Source organism: Trichosurus vulpecula, chromosome 3 (genome assembly GCF_011100635.1).
Source record: "Trichosurus vulpecula isolate mTriVul1 chromosome 3, mTriVul1.pri, whole genome shotgun sequence".
In the NCBI taxonomy this organism is placed as follows: domain Eukaryota; kingdom Metazoa; phylum Chordata; class Mammalia; order Diprotodontia; family Phalangeridae; genus Trichosurus; species Trichosurus vulpecula.
Window position 1 is genome coordinate 16,825,575 of NC_050575.1, and position 20,987 is coordinate 16,846,561.

Below are 20,987 nucleotides of genomic sequence, written 5' to 3' on the forward strand. Positions count from 1 at the left end.
GAGCTTCATGGTATTTCTCTTTGATTTTACTAAATCATTTCCTTGTTCAGTGCCCTTTTGCATCTTTACTAGGGATTTCCTTAGAGCAGCTGCACTAGACGGTAGCCTTTCCTGTCACCATCTTTGGCCGAAGTCTGATCGTGTCACTTTTCCATTACAATGCTTTCCACTAGGTCCCACTGCCGATAGTATAAAGTCAAAAATGTATCCTTTAGTCTGGCATCCAAGGTCTTTATGCTGTGGCTCCAACCTACATTTCCAGGTTTGTTTCACTACTATCCCTTCATGCATTTTACTTACCAACCAAACTGGACATTTAGCTGGTCCCTGATCTCATCCTGACCATGCCCCACATTCCTAAAGCACTCTCTATTCACCTCCACCTCTTGAAATTTTTCCCTTCTTTCAAAACCCAGACCAGGTACAATTTATTCTCCTCCCAAGTCTCCTCTGATCCCCTTCAGCTAGAATGAAGTTTATTAATCTTTTATCTCTACTGGGCATTTTCTTATAAACATTTTATGCCAGACTTGGAGCTGGGAGGAACTTACATAGAATGTTAAAGTTGAAAGGGTTCTTCAACAGCCCTCCCCCCAGACAAGGTCAAGAGGAGAAGGAGACAGAGTTGAGATCCGGGGCCCTTGACTCCAAATACTGTGTTGTTCTCACCATTCTACATGGTTGCTCTTTTAGAGAGGTCTTCTCCACTACTAGATTTTAAATCAGTTTCTTGAGTATATGGACTATTTTTTCATATTTGTATCCCATACGGTACATGTAGTGGGTGTTTAACAATATTTGTCGAATTAAACTGGTTGGGAAGACCAGATCATATACAGGGTGGAAAGAATGTACCAGGTTCCATGAGCCTTAGAGCTGGGATGCAATATAGGAACAAAGAAGGGGTGAGAGATCATTTTGTGTTCCACTTCCATGACTAGAAAGTGGGCAGAAAGGGAACGAGGGACCTCTATGACCCACACATTGAAAAATACGTCCCCTGGATAACCAAGTTGGCTGTGTGTAGATCATTGATCATATGTATATATATATATATATGTGTATATATATATATGTGTATATATATATATATATATATATATATATAGAGAGAGAGAGAGAGAGAGAGAGAGAGTTCAGAATAATATATATATATGGAGAGAGAGAGAGAGAGAGAGAGAGTGTTCAGAATAACCAGGTTGTTATCTTGAATCTCCTTTCCAAAACAAAATACCCCCTTCGTCCTGACTACCACTCCACGGCATTGTCTCTATTAGTATGGAAGCTCCTTTTGAAGGGAAGGACTATCTTCATTTCTGTATTTGTATTCCCAGTGTTTGGTGCTTCTTGTGGCCTTAATAAATGCTTTTTCATTCATTTATTCTCCCACATCCTCCTCTCTAGCCAAACTTGTAAACTAGTTTTGCTCCTGTCCCTGATACACCTTGCTCCTCTCCCATCTCTACACGTTAAGTTCACACTGTTCCTTTAACCAGGATGCCTGCCTTCCTGAATCCTCTTTAGCTTTAAATTCTCAGAGGGTCAAGGTCCTTCTCTTTCAGCAAGACTTCCTTAGGCAAGATAGTTATCTATTCTCTGAACTCCCACAGCACCGACTAGCTGTACCTTTGACTTGGCACTGAGTACATACAGCCTGGGTATGAATATTTTCTTCCCCGGCCAGTCTGGGAACCCCCAGATAGGAGCTAAGACTCTTCCTTCTTTTGTGTTCCTCCTAGAGGACTTAGGAGTAGAATGGGCATATGCTGCAAGAAGGATGGGGGAAGGCTCAATGAAGGCACGTCTGGTAGGTGTCACAGCTGGAAGGAGCCTTAAAACGATATAATCCAAACCCTTCATTTTGTAACTTATAAAATCCAAGTCCAGAAAGGGAAAGGGATTTTTCTCAAGGTGACACAGGAAGTCAGTGGCAGAGGAAGGGCTAGAAGTCATCTCCTGACTCCCAACCAAGGGCTCTTTCTGCTGAATCTTGCTTATGTCCAGAATGGATGTCTAGACAAAGGTGGGAGGTAGGTGGGAAGGATAAAACGGACACACAACCAGTAAAACCAGTGATTCAGAGAGCCGTGATTGGGTGGTGCCCATAAAGCTCCTGAGGAACTCCCACACAGTTCCCCCTCCATGACTCAGACTAGTGGTTCTCTTAAGCCTTAATCCTCCTCCTTTCCCAGGCTCCCTCTTTCTCCAACCTTTTCCCTACTTATCCCTTCCTTCTCCCCACCCTCTCCCTCTTCCTTCCTCCCCCTTTTTCCAGATGAGCAGGACCAGGAAGCCTTCAGAGAACAGGCATCACCACTGATATAGACTCCCAGTGTTTATTGGCTCCCTCCTACTACAGTAGCAGACTTACAGCCTCCCTTACATTTCAGTCCCCTAACAGCTGGTGTGAATCCCCCCGTAAGCCCCAGTGACGACTTGTCAGCTGTTTGTTTTTTTAAACAAAATATAGAGTGCATTGTAGATGTAGATATAGATCTCCATACATATGTAAAGTGCCAGAGACAACTCTGAAAAATAGTTTTCATAAAACAAGTGCTTAGTACCTGCCTCCAGCAGAAAGATATCACATGCATTCCCATTGCACACATGCACCCAACATACACACACACACCCACACACACCCATTGCAACACTCCGGTAGCAGCTACGATGGCGGGCATCTGTCCACTCGAGCCCTTAACTTTTCAACTTTAAGTCCAAGGGTTGGAGGAATGGTGGGAGAGGCAGTTCATCCAGGGCTTCGGGGAAGCGCCGGGGTGAGATGGACCTCACGAGGGCCTGCATGGCCCGGGCAAATAGGGACGGTGGGGCCAGGCCAGCAAGCCACTGGAACTTTTCTTCCCCGAGAAGGCGTTGCCAGCGGACGCGGTCACCTAGCAGCTCCCTCTGCATGGGGGATGCGGAACCTGGGGGCATGTAGAGGAAGAGCAAGTCAAGCAGAGCCAGAGGATCACCAGCTGTTGGAGCTGTGGCTGTGGTTGTTGCGTCCTGCCCAACCCGCCGGAGCAACAGGTCCAAGGGAGTGTTGCCAGCACCATCACACAGCCCAGGGGAAGCACCATGGCCCAACAATAAAAAGAGGCACTCGGGTCGGGCCAGCTCACAGGCAACGTGCAGAGAAGTCTTGCCTTCTTCCACACGGTTACAGCCTCGGCGGTCCAGGTAGTGGGCACGTTCCTCATCTGGGAAGTCACGGATGGTCCGCAAGATGCGGCGTAAGATATGTACACGGTTATATCGGACGGCCAAGGCCAGGTGTGGTGATGAAGACTGACAGCAACTGAAATTGCGGCTAGGTACTGCCAGTGCCCCCCGGGGGAACTTGGCCAACAGGTAGTGGGCGTAGGGTTGGTGGTCGTGTACCAGGGCGTATAAGAGGGCCTCAGAGGGTGAATAGGTGCTGGCTCGTCCACCTTCCTCCCAATGGAAGGCCTCTGTGGCCCGCATGTCCTCCAGGAACCACACGGGCAACAAGTCCCTCACCGCCTGGTAAAAAGCGAAGGATGACTTCTTGCACTGCTTCTGGGCCCGGGACTGGGATGGCCCGTCAAGGCCACCACCTTGTCGCTTGACATCCCAGGGCATGGCTGGGGGCTGGTGTCACAAAGGGAGCCACGGGGCACCCACGGCATGGGGGCTGGGAGAGTGTGGACAGGCCTGGCGGAAGGAAAAGACACAGGAGTCAACTGGTTAGCACTGTAAAAACCATCCTCCCTTCACCCTAAAAATGGCCTTGAAGGCCTACCATATCTACCTTAACAGGCTTTACCCATAGGCAAAATTGCACATGTCTATGTGCTAAGATTTAAGGAGCGCAAAGAAGAATCTTCCCCCCACCAAAAAAAAAGTCCTTTCCGTGCCTAACATTTCACCATTAAAGACTTTATTCATATATAGGTTCAGCCTCATCTCCTGTCAGTTCCCCTTTTAAAAGACAACTACCAGAGGATGGATGACACATTCAGGCCCCTACCACAGTAAGGCCCCAGTTTACCACAGGGTTAAGGCTCAGGGTAGGGCACTTAAAAGATTTTACAAATTTACAACCATTCTCTCCCTCAAAACTAGCTTTTATGGTCAATGAAAATCACATGCCTGGAATTGTCTCCTTCCTACATTTTCCTCTAAGCTGAGTCTTTTCTTTCATTAGATTTCATTAGATTCTCAGCTCCTTGAGGGCAGGGACTGTCTTTTGCCTCTTTCTGTCTCCCCAGTGCTCAGGACAGTGGCTGGCACATAGAAGACACTTAATAAATGTTTACTGATTGAATGGAAATAGTTGCCTGAATTCTACTTCCTACAAAATGCTTTCCATTATCAATCCAAGAAAAGGGGATGTCTCTTGTTCAGTCCCGTGTTTTCCCCCCAATAAATACAGACTATAAGTTCTTTTGTTGCCGATTTCTATTGGTTCAATGTTTTCAGATTGCAGTACACCCCCTCACCCATTTGTACATCTTTTGTACGCTAGAAGGCCCCTCCCACACATGCTCCCCAAAGACTGAAGCTGGATATTCCTGGTTCAGGGCATCCCCAAACTGTCATTCCACCAAGAAAAGAATGGGAAAGGGAATAAGCAAGTATATGGCACCTACTATGCGTCAGGCACTGTGCCAAGTGCTTTACAATCTGCTATGTTCTGCATTTAAAACAAGCATTGCAAAGAGCCACCACGACCCACCTTTCCCCTAACTAGTATCTAATCATCTCGTTCCTCTGGTACACAATGATTCGCTTAGCCATGTAATCATGAAAAGAACTCTGGACTGGGAGTCAGGAAGCCTGGGTTTCAGGACCATCCATGCCCCAACTTTATTTTGTGTGTGACTTTGATCAAGTCCCTTACTCATCCCTGAGCCTCAGTTTCCAAACATGTAAAATTGGAATGATAATCCCTATGTTCCCACCCTAATTGCTGTGGGAGGAGGGGAAGGGCAATATTGTAAGCCTGGAAAGATTTACAGACTGGCCTCAGCTGAACAAATTATGAGTCCAGATGTGGACTGATCAAACAAGACATCATGTCTTTATGAATACAACCTGAAATCTGACATGAGGTTAGCTTTCTGGCTGCCATGTCATAGCATTGACTTCATATGCCTACTAAGACCTACCAGATTGTTCTCTCTTCTTATCTAGCCACACTCCCTAGGATCGTACGTCGATTCTAAAAATTAGCTCTGTTAAATGTATATTTGCCCTTATTGCATTTTCCCTTGCTAGACTAAGGCCATTATTCTCATTGGTTTTTGGATGCTGTGACATCACTGTATGAGCCAGCCTTCCTAGCTTTCAGTCATATATCTATAAATCGGATAAGCCCACCGGATATCTGCTTCATTGAAGTCACTGATAAAAATTCTGAAGACACAGGGCCAAGGAGAGACCACCAAGGCATTAGAAACCTTCCAGTTGACCCTTCCAGTTTCCCTTTAAGCCTGCTCATTCATCTAGTTGTTAATGTCTTAAGTATGTATATTATCATCTATCCCACATCTATTCCTACTGTCCACAAGGAAGAAAATGCTAGACGTTGTTTAAGTCTTACTGAAATGCAGATCTTTGGAATTCCCTCTGCGTCCCTAACCACGTTTACTTTTATTACTTTGGTTCTGAACCTATGATTTCATGGGTATAGGGCCACTCGGACCTTCTGATTCCAAGACCAGCCTCCTATTCATTATGCCTCCTCGCTCTTGGTTTAGTCAACTTGTCAAAAATTTTTTTAAATGAAACAATGTTGGTCTGGCTATACCTTGTGCTCTCCATCTCACGCTGGGCTCCTACCTAGTAACTACATGTGTCCCCTTCTAAACGCTCACAAACTTCTTCCTAATTATATCGTAGAGTTGTTCTGGCAATCAAAGACAAGTTCATTTGATTTGTAGCGTCAAAGTCCTACCCACTTTCCTTTTTTAATGAATCATAAATAAATCTAAACAAATTTTTAAAAAACCAAGCACTTTCCTATCTCCATCCTGTGGGGCCTGTCTGTTAAAAAAAATCAGGGAGGAGAGGGAGGCAGAGAAAATTTGAAACTCAAAAGACTTGTGGAACTGAATGTTGTAAACGAAAAATAAATAAATTTAAAAGAAAAAAAAAGAGAAAGGCAAGTAAAGATCATTATGCTAAAAACTTCAAAAATATCATCCGAGAGATACTCAATAATCTTAGAAACATAGAACTGGAACTAAAAGGGACCCCCCCCCCACCTTGGGGCAGCTAGGTGGCCCAGTGAGTAGAGCATCCACCCTGGAGTCAGGAAGAGCTGAGTTCAAATGTGGCCTCAGACACTTGACACACTTATTAGCTGTGTGACCTTGGGCAAGTTGTTTAACCCCAATTGCCCTGCCTTCCCCCCTCAAAAAAAAAAACACCAAAAAATAAAATTAAAAGAGAACCCCCCACAAAAGTCCCCTCCCCTGACCCTCTCATTTGACAGACGAGGAAGGAGGCCTAGGTGGCTGAAGCGACTTGCCCAGCACAGCAAGTCTCAGAGGCAGGATTTGAATGCATGTTCTCTGACTCCAGAATACAGCATTCTTTCTACCGCACCATTCTTGAGTCTCGTTCAGCCCTGAGGTCATGAACTCGATTCATGACAGCTAGACATCTCTCATCACACACCAGGGAGAGAATCAAAGCGCCCTAGAAACAGGAAGAGACCCGGGTTCCAATCCCGCCTCTGGTCCTTACAATGCTGTGTGACCATCTCATTTCCCTGAGCCTCATCTTCCTCGTCTGTAAGATGGGGTTAGCAAAACCAACTTTACAGGGTTGTCGTGAGGGTCATTAAAAGATACTTTGCAAACCTTACAGTACTATGTGAATGTCAAGGATTATTACCACCGCCTCTCTTCACACATCCTCGACTACAGCTCCCTGTTGACCGTTCTAAGATTCCTGGGGGAAAAAAATTCCTTTTTTTCGGTAGAGAAGAGAATAAAGGTGAAATGTTGCCTTCTTTCACCGTCTGTATGCGCCCCATTCCCTCCTACCAGTGGCGATATCCCTTTCCTTGTTCTTTTGTCCCAAATGTAGCTAAGAAGCCCCTCTATGATCCTGAGGGTTAACCACCCCCTTCTGATCATCCTGAGGTTTAGTGCTCTTGACCCTTCTCATTGATTAGCCTGCCCTTGCTTCCAACTTCTAAACATCTTTCCAAAATGTTAATGATCAGAGAGCTTCCTATGCATCCGCATCGGTCTCCTTAGACAGCTTCCTCTTTTCTTACTCCCCCCCAATCATGGTCCCATTACTGAGAATATTACCTTTCCATCTGACTTCCCTGTAGCCATAGGGTAATGACGGTGGACCCGCATACAGCCATTTAAGGTTTGCGAAGCACTTTAGTGTACATTATGCCTTATTTCTCACAAAAGCCCTGCAAAGACTAATACAAGGGGTATTATCTGCATTTTATAGATGAGGAGTTGAAATTTTGTCCACAGACGCAGCTTGTAAACATCAGGAGAAGGATGAGAATCCAGAGTTCTCCTGATTCTCACAACACTGCCCTTTCAAGCTAACAACTACTATTAAGGGCCAATATGGCAATATTGCATATATAGTATACGAGGCTATATGCTATGAACTATAGACACAAGGCTAAAAACACAGTCCCTGCCTTCAATGAGCTTACACCGTTCTAGATAGATACAATGTAACATCGACACTAATAAGTAAAGAGAAGGCGTTTTGAGTAGGGAAAGAGCTGGAGGAAACAACTGGAGGAAAGCAAGAACAGTTTCAAGAAAGTGAAGCCTTGAAGGAAACCAGGGATTCTAGAAAGCAGAGGTGAGAAAGGTGACCCTAGCCGTAGACTTAGCCCGTGCAAAGACACAGAGAGGAGGAACGCCGAATCGGGCTAACACACCAGATCAGCTGGAATATATTGTGTGTAAAGGCCGGTGTGATGAAGTAAGTTTGGAAGAGTAGGTGGGAACCAGATTGTGAAGGAATCGAAACCAAGCTGAGTCAACAGGAAGAACTGAAGGAATTTTTTAGCAAAAGAATGACATAGTGAGAGACCTGTGCCTTAGGAAGATGATTTTGGCAGCCGTGTAAAGGATGGACTGGAGAAAGGAAAGAAACAGGGACACCAATCGGGAGGCAAGACAGGAGTCCATGGGGGAGCAACAGGCTCTGAGCTTTGTGAGTGGAGGGAATTATTAAGGCCAACTCAGAGGTTATAAACCTACGTGTTGTTCTCAACGGGGCAAATAGGGATATTTGAAGAAAAGCAAGGCAAAAAGAGAAAGAACTCTGTTTTCGATATGTTGAGTCTAAGAATGAACTCTCTAGACTTTGAGAAGGCAGATTACCAAGGATGCATGGAAGACGATGCCAAGGATAAAGTGCTGGGCTCCGAGTCAGGAAGACCTGAGTTCAAATCCAGCCTCAGGACACTTCCTAGCTATGTGACTCAGGGCAAGTCACTTCACCTGTTTTGCCTCAGTTTCTCCATCTGTAAAAGGAGGATAATAATAGCACCTACCTCTCCCAGGATTGTTGTGAGGACCATGAAAGATAATCATTGTAAAGCACTTAACACAGTGCTTGGCACATAGCAGGCACTGTATAAATTCTAGCTGTTACTGTATTGTTGCTGGCGTCACCTCCCCCTCTATAAAGAGCTCTAAGAGAGAAAATAGATGCCGCCTGTCAGGGTTGTTTTCATACAGTCACATCCTTCACGTTTTGAAGGATGAACTTATCGGTAAGGCAGATCAAGAATGTGTAATTTGTTCTGATTTAAGCAGAGACTAAATGTCTGGGCAGTATGAATTCATCCGTAGTTCCTGGTCTGAGCAGCCTCTAGGGTATCTCCCAGAAGGGGCAGCAAATCTGAAATAACTGACATGGACGGGCAAAGCTAGCTCGAGGCTTCTTGGCTGTCACTTTCTCTGTCCTTCCAAATCCATGTCACCTTCTCTAGCAGATTCAGGGGCAAAGGAATCCAGAAGCCAGGTATGCCGTCACTTCAGCTTCAGCTTCGGGTGAGAGGTCGGACAGAAATGTCCAGACCACAGTCTTCATTAACTTCCAATAAAGCAAGCTAGCATTTAATAATCAAAAACCACCACTTAACATCACACCTGACTATTGGGTCCCCTCCAAATCTCTCACCAGTGTTAGTACTTCCCCCCTACCCAAGATCTCTATCCTGTTCCCTGGGGAACCAGCTGCCTAGAACATAGAAAGTCAGGGCAAGAAAGGGTCTTCAAATCATGTAAGATCTCATCTTCAAGTTGGAAGAGACCTTAGAACATAGGACATAAGAGTATAGAGCTGGAGGGAGCACTAGAATCATAGAATCACAGAATGTCAGAGTTAGAAGGGCCTGAGACCAACCTCCCAAACAGATGAGAATCCTCTCTGGACAAAGAATGATCCAGCCTCTATTTGAGGTCTGTCACCCTTTGGTGACAGGGAGCTCACTATCTCCCTAGGCAACCTGATACTTTGTTAGATAGCTCTGAAGTCACAGATGTGTAACAGTATTAAATGTATATACATATATAGATGTGAAGTGTTTTGTAAACTGCAAAGCTCTCTAAAATAAGAGCTATTATCAAGAGAAGTATATATTTTTTTGGACTGGAAGTATGATTTTATTGATGTGGGGAGCTCCATGATGAAATTCTTCTGCCAATGTAGATCTACAACTTATAATTTAGAGACAGCTAGGTAGCACAGTGGATAAAGCACTGGACTTGGAGTCAGGAGTCTAAGCTAAAGCTGAAGTGAAGGCATACCTGGCTTCTGGATTCCTTTGTCCCTGAATCTGCTAGAGAATGGATTTGGGAGGACAGAGAAAGTGACAGCCAAGAAGCCTTGAGCTAGTTTTGCCCGTCCATGTCAGTTATTTCAGATTTGCTGCCCCTTCTGGGAGATACCCTAGGGGCTGCTCAGACCAGGAGTCCTGAGTTCAAAAATTACTTCAGATACTTACTGTGTGACCCTGGGCAAATCACTTAACCTTGTTTGCCTCAGTTTCCTCACCTGTAAAATGAGCTGGAGAAGGAAATGACAAACCATTCCAGTATCTTTACCAAGAAGACCTGAAACGTGGTCCCAATGGGATAAGACAACAGAAAAGACAGAACAACAAAATAAGACTAAATAATACCACCTATACCTCAGAGTCACAGTGAAGCATTCTGCAAACCCTTAAAGCCCTACGGAAATGTTAATAAGGTGTCTGGGGCGGAGAGGTGCTGATTTGCCCAAGGTCACACGTTTATCAAGAGGCAAGGCTTGAACCCAAACTGTCTTAACACTATGCCATGTTGCTTCTTTGGCAGCATTATTATACAGAAATAGAATCTTTAACCCTTATCTTTGAACCATTACTTGTCTTGTGGGAGCCAAAATAAGTCTAATCACTCTTACATGCAGCCTTTCAAAATTTTCATATACGCTATATTATGCCCCTATGTCCTGCCCCACTCTTCATGACCCCATTTGGGGTTTTCTTGGCAGAGATACTGGCGTGGTTTGCCATTTCCTTCTCCAGCTCATTTTACAGATGAGGAAACTGAGGCAAACAGGGTTAAGTGACTTGCCCAGGGTCACACAGCTAGTGAGTGTCTGAGGCCAGATTTGAAGTCGGGAAGACTTATCTTCCTAACTCCAGGCTCACCACTCTATCCACTGCGCCGCCTCGCCGCCCTACACCCGTACAACCCAGCCAAGTCTTCTTTTCTTCCTTTTCTTCTCAATATAGGTAAATGGTCCACAAAAATCTTCATTATCTTTCTTACCCACTCAGCCTGGAAATCTTGTTGTTATCCTCAAACGAGTCAACTCCTCACTTTCCCTTACCCAACAAATCCAATACATTGTCAAGTCCTGTTCCTACCTTCAAAGTATCTTTTGTATACATTCCTCTTCCTTCTACTACACAGCCACCACACTGGTGTAGGCCCCTATCACCCCACACTTGGACTATTACTACTATTACTGGCCCAATTATTCTTTCTGTCTCAATTCTCTCCCCCACTCCAATCCATCCTCTACTCGGCTGCCCAAGTGACCTTTCTAGAGCATAAATGTGACTATGTCATCCCCCTACTCAATAAACTGCCATGGCTCCCTACTACCTCCTGTATCAAACACCAAATCCTGTGTTTGGCATTTAAAGCCCCTCACAACCTGGCCCCTTCCTACCCTTCCAGTCTTCTACTAACTACCCCCTCCTTCATGCTCTCTATAATCCAGCTAAAATGGCCTACTGGCAGATCCTCTATCTCCTCCCTCCAAGCCTTTGCATTTACTGTCTCTCTTACCTGGCATGCTTTCCCTCCTCACCTAAATCTGGTGTCCCTGGCTTCCTTCAAGACCTAAACTCAAATTGCACCTTCTGCTGGGGGCCTTTTCCAGTATCCCTCCCTTACAACTAAGGGCCTTTCTTCTGAGATTATCTTTTATTTACACCGTATCTTGCATGTATATCAGTACTGGCACGTTGCCCTCCCCATTAGAATGTGAGCTTTTTGAGGGCAGGAACCACATTTTTGCCTTTCTCGTATCCTCAGCATTAACACAATACCTAGGCACATAATAAGAGCTTAATCAATAGTTGTTGACTGACTGGTCCATTTACCATTTCAGTTGCCCATCTCTGTATATAACATACTCTGCCTTGTTAATATCCTTCTCAAAATGTGGTGCACAATATCTCAAATATGGAGGAGAATATTACTTAATTCCAGTCAATGCAAACATGGGAAGAGGGCGCTGAAGAGACAGAGGGCATGAGGGATCTGGGGGGAGGGGAGGGACACAGAAGGGTCACATGGAGATGGGGATAGAATATCAAGGAAGAATCAGGGTGGGTTACATTATGGGGAATGCAAAGTCTCGTTCTTTCATTTCTTTAAGTGTCTATCTCTCTAACTAGATTGGGGTTCTCTGAGGGCAGGAGGGCCCTCAGTTTCCCTCTTCCAATCCATCCCACGCTCCAGCATTACCGGACTTGTTTCCTTAAAACATCATTTAGAACGCAGCACTCCTCTGCTTCAGAATTTGCCAAGGTTCCCTATTTCATACCATGGACAATCCAATGATCAATCACAGAGCTGAAATGGACCTTAGAGAGCATCTTAATCCAACCTTTCTCATTTTAAAAGTAAGGAAAATGAGGCACAGAGGAGTTAAAATGACTTGCTCGAGATCACACTGGTACTAAATAAAGCCACAATTCGAACCCAAGACCTGGGAGTCCAAATCCAGTGCTTAAAGTGGAATAATCTCAGTCTGTCTTTCCAGCGGTCTCCAAATCTGACCCTCTTTAACATCTTCAGCCTTCTTTTCCCCTAATGCCTTCAGTGAAGGATGGGAGTCCTTTAACTATCTGGCTCAAACTTATACTCCCAATGTTCTTCCTATGTGAAATGCCCCCTTCCTATTAATCCTTCCCCTGGGTTCAAGGCCCACCTTGAGTCCTTGATTGTCCAGGAACCACCTTGAACCACACTGGCTTCTGTTCTCTGGTACATCTAAAGAGTTGTTTTGTTTTTCTTTTAACCATGTAATCTAGCACTTAATTGGTGTCTAGTCAAGCCCTATGACCCAGGCCAGACTGAGGGTTCCATGACAGCACAAGTCTGGTTTGCTGCTTCTACTATATCATTAACTCAGCAAACATTTCTGGAGCATCTCCTGTGTTGCAATGTCTTAAACCTAGTCATAAATTCAGCCCTGACAGTCCTTACGCAGTATCTTAACCCTTGACGAGCCACTTTGTAGTTGTCTGAGTGAGAGTTGTGTGGATGGTTCAGTGCTGCCTATCCCCATTGCTAGAGACTTGGCTTAGAAGCAAAGTCCTACTAAGAGGTGGTGTAGCAGTGTTGTTTCCAATTGAAAGGAATAAGTGCACACAGCTAGTCATGTGACCAATTATCAATGTTGTGCAGCTACAAATATATTTGCTGTAGCTATCTTTACATACAGATATGTTTGCTTTACTTTAATTCTTTTTCAAATATTAGACTATATTGGTGTTATGGCATTCCCAGGGAGGAAATTCCCTCCCCCAATGCAGATCAGCCATTTTTTTGAAACATAGTCTTCAAGACTAGGGCACTAAGGGGTTAAGTGACTTGCCCAAGGTCACATAGCTACTATGTTTCTGTGACAGACTTTGAATCTTGTCTTCCTGACATCAAAGTTGGTTTTGATTTTGTTTTATATGTGTGTGCTATATGATATGCATACTGTATAGATAAACATTGCCTCTCTATGGTATCTTGAGGCAGCACTGCAGTGAAAACAAGCCTGGAATGCCATGGGTTCAATACTATGTACTCTAGTATGTGTACCTCACAATTTCCCTGAGGCTCAGTTTCTCACCTGCAAAATGGGGTTAATATTTGTAATGACTATCTGATCTTAGAGGGTTGTCACGACTGAAGATAGAAACATGAGTGGTTATGTTTCATGTATCTTTTTACAAAGAGCACCTCATAGAGACAATAGAGACACAGGTTATAGACAACAGAGATACATTACGTGACATTTGTGTTACACACTTGATCTCATCCATCTAGGTCCTCCCTCTAGCAACTCCATCAGTCGTCCTCAAAAAAATCTTGGCGTGGGGGGAGGGGAGGTCAACCCAGAGCGCCGGGTCCCCTCTTCCAGACTTCTTTGACATTACTGGATGCCGGTGGGGCATAATGGACGTATCGGCATCCCTCTGTGCCACCCGCCTTCTTTGCCAGATGCGGATATGTTAGAGGGTGTGCAGGTTATATAGATACACTACATGGTGTGTGCTACACAGATATCGGTGAGGAGGGGGAGGAGAAGGGGAAAGATTCCTGTCATTGAATCCTCATTCATTTTCCTGGCCAGCTGGAGGAAGGGGAAAGATTTTTCTAGCCAGGAGCTCCCCCTGCACCCCGGGAGGCATGAGGCTCACAAAGCCAGCAGGCCGGTCTCGCAGGGAGCGTGGGGGGGGGGAGAGGGGGGAAGGGAAGGATCGGTTTCGGCTCTGGCTTCAGCCCAGATCTCCGGGTGAGCTCCAGGGACAGACGGCTCTCGGGCAGGCGCGGGGGTCTGTAGGGTGCTGGGAAAGGGCCAGGGCTAGGGAAGGAGCCGGCACTGGGCGGGGGCTGCGCTGATTCGGAGTCTGCCGTAGCGGCGGTCTGGAGGTGTGTCTAGCTGCCCCGGGGAGCCGGAGGTGAGCGGTCCAGCCGGGGTGCGCCTCTGCACATATGTGCCTGCGTGCACGCGTGTGGACACATGTGTGTTAGCATGCACGGATGTTACCGTGCACATGAATGGGAGCCGCGGGGAAGACGCGGGGGAAGAAGGGGAGCCGGCTGGGCTCCGGGGAAGGAAGGCACCGGGCTCCGTACTCACAGTGGATGGTGGAAGCGGCAGTAGCGTCCTCCCTTCCCGGCCCGGCCAGGCCCCTCTCGGCTCCCAGGGACTGCCCCGCAGGCTTCCCTTCGGCGACCCGCGCGTGCCCAGCCGGCTCTGGCCCGGCCCCGGCATGCAAGGAGAGGCGACCCGCCGCCGCCGCCGCCGCCTTTAACGCCCGGCGCACTGCAGCCCCGGAGGGTAGGTCAGGGCCCCGGAACTGTCCAGCGGCCGCTGATTGGTCCTCGCCGGGGACCCCCTCGGCTGCCCATTGGCCGCGGCCCCGGGGACGGGGCCCTGCACCATTATGTGCGTCACAGGGCGCGGGGCGGGGGTGGGGGAAAGAGGAGAGAGCTGGGTGGAACGGAGAGGGAGGAAAAGTTCGGGGAAACTTGTGTGGCCTCCGGGAGGCTGGGAGGCGGGCGCCGAGGGGAGGGCCGAGACCCCCCAGGCCTCCGGAGCCCAGGGGAGGTGTAAACCGACACCGTGGTTGGGAAAGTCGATCCTCTGAAACGCTTCGGCTTCCCTGGCAGCCCGGAGTCCTGCACCAGACCCCGCCCCTCCCTGGATATCGGGGGTGAGGGAGAGGCCCATAGAGTGCAAGGTCGCCAGCCTCCCCGGCTCCCCCCTCCCGAGCTAACTGGCACGCAGGCGGCCGGGCTCCCGCAGGCTGGCCCCAGCACGCGTAACCGGGAGCTCCGAGAAGATCCAGGACAAGGACCGCTGGCCCCCGCTCCAGCCGCCGGCGCTCTCCGATTGTTTTCTCTCTCCCTTTTTAAAAAGTGCTAAAGGCTCTTTCATTGATGGTTTGCAGGCATTTTTGCCCCCCCCCCCCCAGGTGTCCATGTGTCCGGGCCTTGCAGGCAGCGGTGCGGTGAATTAGAAGTCAAGAGACCCGGGCATATCTGGCTCTGGGGCTGCCACCGGCTAATCTGTGACCTTGGCCAAGCCCTTTCTTCTCTCTGGGTGTCAGATTTCTCTGTAAAAGGAGGGGTTTGAAGCAGATGATCTTTGTAAGTTTCTTTGCGACGTCAGCCTATGAGTTCTAAGTTCTGGGGGGGTCCTTCCAGGTCTGACATTGCACGGCTCTAAACTTGTCCTGGATTCTCTCCCAGTGTTCTGGCTTGAGAAAAAGGGGGGGGGGGGAGAGTTGAAAGGAGTAGTTGTTTGTCTAGTGGCCAAGGAGTGACTGGAAGAATGGAAGTGGTGAAAGGGGGGGGGCGGGGGGCAGCTACACGGTAGATGTGATCTTCGCTCCCAGGAGCACATCTGTGCACAGTGAAATCAATGGGCATTAAAAAGCCATTAAATACCCTGCTTTACAAACGCAAAAAAGAAAGTGCCTGCCCCTATTCCGCCCGGGAAGGTGAAAATGTACGCAAATACAATATAAACAACAGGTAATTTGGCAGAGGCACAAGCGACTGAGAGAAGGAAAGACCTCAAGGATCAAAAAAGTGAGAAGATTCAGCTGAGGCCAAGGGATTTGCCTGGTGACAAAAAAGTTCCAGCCTTTAACCTTGTTGAGATGTCCGACTTTCCCCTGGTCGCGGTCGCCTCCCCCCTCTGCCCACCCCCCACCCCGGCTCTTGCATCCCCAGTAGAATGTCTGAACTTGAAGAAGTCTTAGAATACTGAACACGAAATATGAGCCCAGAGGCAGGACGATGCTTGCCCTCTCCAGGCTGCTTTTCGTGAATGAGCGATTGACATTCTCGAGCTCTCACTCCCCCACCCCCAACCTTACCAACTCCCGCGGATGTTTTTAGTCTGTGAGCATTTCCTATGACACACTCAGCTAGTTACTAGAGAAAGAATAAAGGTGGAGTAGAAATGAGGTTGTGTCCTTCAGGAGTTGAAACAAATCCCAAGAGAAACATAGTTATCCCACTAGTCAAAGTCAACCGGAACAGGTGGACCCCGAGGTCCGAGATTTTAAAAATGAGATCCACACTACACTGTTCCCTACCCCCACCCCTTAATGAGAATTCCCGAAATACGAGATCTTAGTCCAATCTATGACCATCATTCAGGAAGCATTCAGGTGAGCCAAGCTCTGGTTCCTTTCCGGGGGGGAGGGATATCAGCAAGCCCTGAACGTTATCAGCACGGCAGCTCCAATAATTAAAGCGAAGGAGTTCTAAGGTCAAGGCAATTAAATTAACCCTAACCAGGGCAGCCTTTGAGAAGACATGACCAACTCCTATCGGGCTGGCTGCCGCAGGGGAGGTGTCGAGGGGAAGAGAAGGAGGAGGATGTCTGTGAGGTCTGTGCTGGGGCTCTGTGATGTTTCGAAAAGAGTCCCTACTGTGTTCGAGTACAATAAGCTCTGAACCTGGCATCTGACGACCGGGGTTTGAGTCTTGGCTTGGCAGTAAGCTACTTAAGTCTTATTGCATCTTTTAGTCTGTCTCAGTTTTCCCGTCTGTAAAATAGGTGTAATGATTGCACCATCTACCTCACAAGATTGTGGAGAGCTTTAGAAACATAGACTCCTACAGAGCAATCTGATTCCACGTGAATTGATCAGGGTTGTACTGTGCACCAGGTGCCTAGCAGTGCCGGGTGTTAGGGGTACAAAGTCAAAAACCAAATCAGTCCCTGCCCTCAAGGAGCTTATATTTTACTGAATCATAGGATTAGAGTTGGAAGAGGTGTTAAACATAATCCAGGTCAATCTCTTCATTTTACAAATACTTTCCTCTTATTCATAGTTCTCCCTTTTATCCCATTTGTGAGTCGATGTTCTCAAAGATCTCTACCAGCTCTAAAGTCTAGGGCCCTGTGATCTTTGATTGTGTACAAACATCTCTGATTAATATGAATAACACCAAAGAGAAAGAGAAAAGGAAAGCCATTAAGTGCCACATATTAGACAAAATTAATAGAAGAGAGCTGAGGGGTGGGAGAATGTCTCTTTTGCTCTTTGGAAGTCTTCTTCGGTAAAGGATGGGCAAACCATAGCTCCCTTCCTTCAATAAACATTTGTTGAGGTCTATTGCCTGCAAGGCCCTTGGGCTAGACATAGTCCTGGGGAGTCTGATATCAGGAAGACAGGCCTAGCTCATAGGGGCATTTAAATTTTAATAAGGGGTCTCTGTGCATGTTCCAAGAAGCCTAATTGCTCCCTGGGAGTTGGGGACCTGGAACTTTGGCACCCTTCTCTGGAGGGATTGATAGGTAAGTTTTTGTCCCTCCCACAATGGCCCTCAGTCTGTTCTAGACAGCTTAGATAATCTCTAAGGCCTCTTTCTGCTCTGATATTCAATATCCTATGATTCTTTTTATAAAAATAAAATGTTATTGCTATGTTTTGCTTTTCTTACCTATTCCCACTTTATCCTCCCACCTCCTCCCAGAGAGCGTCTCCCTTATAATGATGAATTTTAAAAAGAGAAGAAAAAAAAGCTCAGCAAAACTAACCAACATATTGAAAAAGATGACAATCTATGCAGTGTTCCATACCACAGCCACCGACCTCTTCAAAGAAGAGGGGAGGGACAGTTTCTTTTCAGGAGTTATTTATTTATTGTATTTCCATTATACAGCATTTGTTTTTCCCCCTACCTCCCAATATCCTCCGATTCCATGAATGGATACTTGCTAGACCAATTCACGGAAGTGTCCACCCCCTGCTCTCCGGCATGTTATGTAATGAACCAGTGTTCCTTAAGAAAGTAAGCTACCTTGCTTTCTTTGATAACTTAGATTCCAGAGTCCATGGTTTCAGATTCAACCGTGGTCTATTTGACTACTTCTTTAGAAACAATCAAACCCCTCCCTCAGCCCTAAATAGAGTTTGTACTAAACAGCCTTTGGACCACACAAATCCCTAGGCTTTCAAAATCTGTAACTGGGACACAATTGGAGATATCAGGATTTAAGGGAATAAATTTATCAATCAATCATCATGTGTGGTTTACCAAAAAAATCTCAGACTTTGGAGTAAGGAGACCTGGGGACTCATGTTTAATTTTCAGTTTCACTAGGCAGGCTGGTTGCCCAGCGGAAACAGTGTTCCACTGCTAGGCTTGGAGTCAGGAAGATCCAAGTTCAAATCTAGCCTCAGATACTTATTAACTATATGACCTTGGGCAAATCACTAAAAAAAAAATCTGCCTCAGTTGCCTCAACTGTAAAAATGGTAATAATAGCACCTACCTTCAAGGGTTGTTATGAGAATCAAATGAGATAATATTTGTAAAGTGCCTAATATATAGTAGGCACAACATAAACAATTATTCCCTTCTCCTGCCTTTCAATAAAACTTCCACATCTATTTTTCAGTATTTATATTTAGCTATGTGTCTTCTATCCCATTCTATCTTTGGGAAATTGATTTTTTTTTAACCCAAGTGTAGGACTTTATAGGGCAGCTAGGTGGTGCAGTGGATAGAGCACCAGGCCTGGAGTCAGGAAGACTCATCTTCCTGAGTTCAAATCTGGCCACAGACACTTACTAGCTGCGTGACCCTGGGCAAGTCATTTAACCCATTTGCCCCAGTTCTATAAAATGACCTGGAGAAGGAAATGGCAAACCACTCCAGCATCTCTGCCAAGAAAACCCCAAATGGGGTCATGAAGAGTCAGACATGATCGAATAACAATGTCAAAGTAGGACTTCATATTTATTCTTTTAAAATTTTAGTTTATGAGATTAGGCCCATTATTCTAGTCTAGCAAGATCCTTTTGGATGCTGATTGTCATCTCCTAATATGTTAGTCGTCCTTCCTAGCTTTGTGTCATCTGCATATTTGATGATTCTGCCCTCCTGTGCCTTCTTCATTCAGCTCACCTTTGACAATTTCAAGAAGGGCAAGGAAGAGGCTAGATGCCTGGGACACTTTCCTAAAGACCTCTCAGGTCCAATTCAAGATTTTTTTTAATTTAAATTTTATTTTTATTTTCAGTTCCATATTCTGTCCCTCCTTCCAGTTCAATTTAACAGACATTTGTTTTGTGCCTACTATGTGCAAAGCACCAGTAACTGCAAAGACAAAATCTGGGCTGGGCTGGGTTGGAGACAGATAAGAACTTAGTATGTTTGATCAAAGTCTCCTGGGAAGGACCATTCTAGTGTTTACCCTAAAGGGCAAGAAGTTTACCCCTCTGTGTCTAACCTCTTTCCCTCCTGCATTTTAAGTCATATCTACCTGCTTCTCTGAGGAAAGTAGCATTTCTGTGTGAAAGTTGTTGCCCAGTTATGCCTCACTCTCCTAACTTCAACCCCTTCTAACTCTTCTCAAAGATTGGCTCTCTTATATTTGCACCCAATAACCAGAAAGACCCTCCTGAGTCATCCCTCCACCCCTTCCACTCTCCTCTCCCTTTTCCCCTTCATAATCTACTGAACCTCTGTAGTGAGTCAGGGGCAGAACCAACCTGCCTAAGTGTGACTAACTCAAACATGCCTCACCCCTTAATAGCCATCCTGGGTCCAGTTCTCATCTGATCCTGGATTTGAAGTCCAGGCAGGACCATGTACTAGACGTTTGTCCTGGCCCACATGTACCACCTCCCCCACTTTCCATGGCTTTCTCAGGGTTTGATAATCAATTCACCATTAACCTTTATTACTGTGAAGGGCATGATAATTATGGCTTTACCCAGAATGCCTGTGGTTCTGATTAGTAGGCTGCTGGGCCACAGCTATCTTCTCTGACAACCACTCCCTTTTCCCTCCTTCAAATCCGTGTGTGTCCCATGCTCGAATGTCTTAACCCCATTATGTTTCTCCACCCTTCCACCGTGACCTCTGGAATCCTTTTATATTGTTAAACTCTTTCATATTAGACCTATGTTCCCCCCACCAAATTTTGTTTATGCTATAGGGTATCAGGAAACTGGACAGCTAACAAGTATACCTTGAATATGGCTCTTTGGGAATCCCTGCCCTAGGCACTAGAAGGTTAGGGACAGGGAGGAGGGATGAGATAGGGCAAAGGAGAAAGGGGAGAAAATACATCATCCATGAGGTCAAGTGCTTTACAGCTCAGCTGAGCAGGCCCCTTGGGGCCAAAAGAGCTGTATCCTACAGAGCTGTATCCTGCGATGACTCACCGAATGTAGGAGGACTGATTTTGGAATCAGAGGATGTAAATTGAACCCTAGTTCTGCTATTTACTGCTATTTACTACTTGTGGGACCTTGGGGACAAGTTAGAGATCCTAGAACACGGAGGAAAACCTCAGCTGGCCTCAACTTTCCTATATAAAATGAGAGGGCTGGCTAAATCATCTCTAGAGCCTCTTTCAGTGCTAAATTCTTTTCTTTTCTTTTTTTTTTTTTGGAGGGGGGAAGGCAGGGCAATTGGGGTTAAGTGACTTGCCCAAGGTCACACAGCTAGTATATGTGTTAAGTGTCTGAGGCTGTATTTAAACTCAGGTCCTCCTGACTCCAGGGCCGGTGCTCTACTCACTGCGCCACCTAGCTGCACCTCAGTGTTCAATTCTATGACCTTATGATCCTATGTATGCGGGGGCAACTAGGTGGCTCAATGGATAGAGTGCCAGGCCTGGAGCGAGGAAGACTCATCTTCCTGAGTTCAAATCTGGCCTTAGACATGTACTAGCTGTGTGACTCTGGGCAAGTCATT

General features: G+C 46.3%; 1 protein-coding gene across 2 annotated transcripts; it reads right to left on the reverse strand.

The window, feature by feature from the left end:
- Positions 1-2,322: 2,322 nt before the first annotated feature.
- ANKRD9 (ankyrin repeat domain 9) lies at positions 2,323-14,579 on the reverse strand. 2 transcript variants are annotated; one of them, XM_036750607.1, is made up of 2 exons: positions 14,392-14,579; positions 2,323-3,678 (listed from the first exon to the last, which is right to left on the reverse strand). In XM_036750607.1, the coding sequence occupies exon 2, from the start codon at positions 3,604-3,606 to the stop codon at positions 2,698-2,700; it is 909 nt and encodes a 302-aa protein (XP_036606502.1). In that variant the 5' UTR covers positions 3,607-3,678; positions 14,392-14,579; the 3' UTR covers positions 2,323-2,697. The 2 variants fall into 2 exon arrangements, with proteins under 2 accessions (XP_036606502.1, XP_036606503.1); XM_036750608.1 differs by lacking the exon at positions 14,392-14,579 and adding an exon at positions 13,557-13,849.
- Positions 14,580-20,987: the final 6,408 nt, after the last annotated feature.

What these genes read in the sequence shown, in the direction of transcription:
- ANKRD9 (XM_036750607.1), bottom strand. Translation starts at nt 3,606, where the DNA reads ATGCCCTGGGATGTCAAGCGACAAGGTGGTGGCCTTGACGGGCCATCC.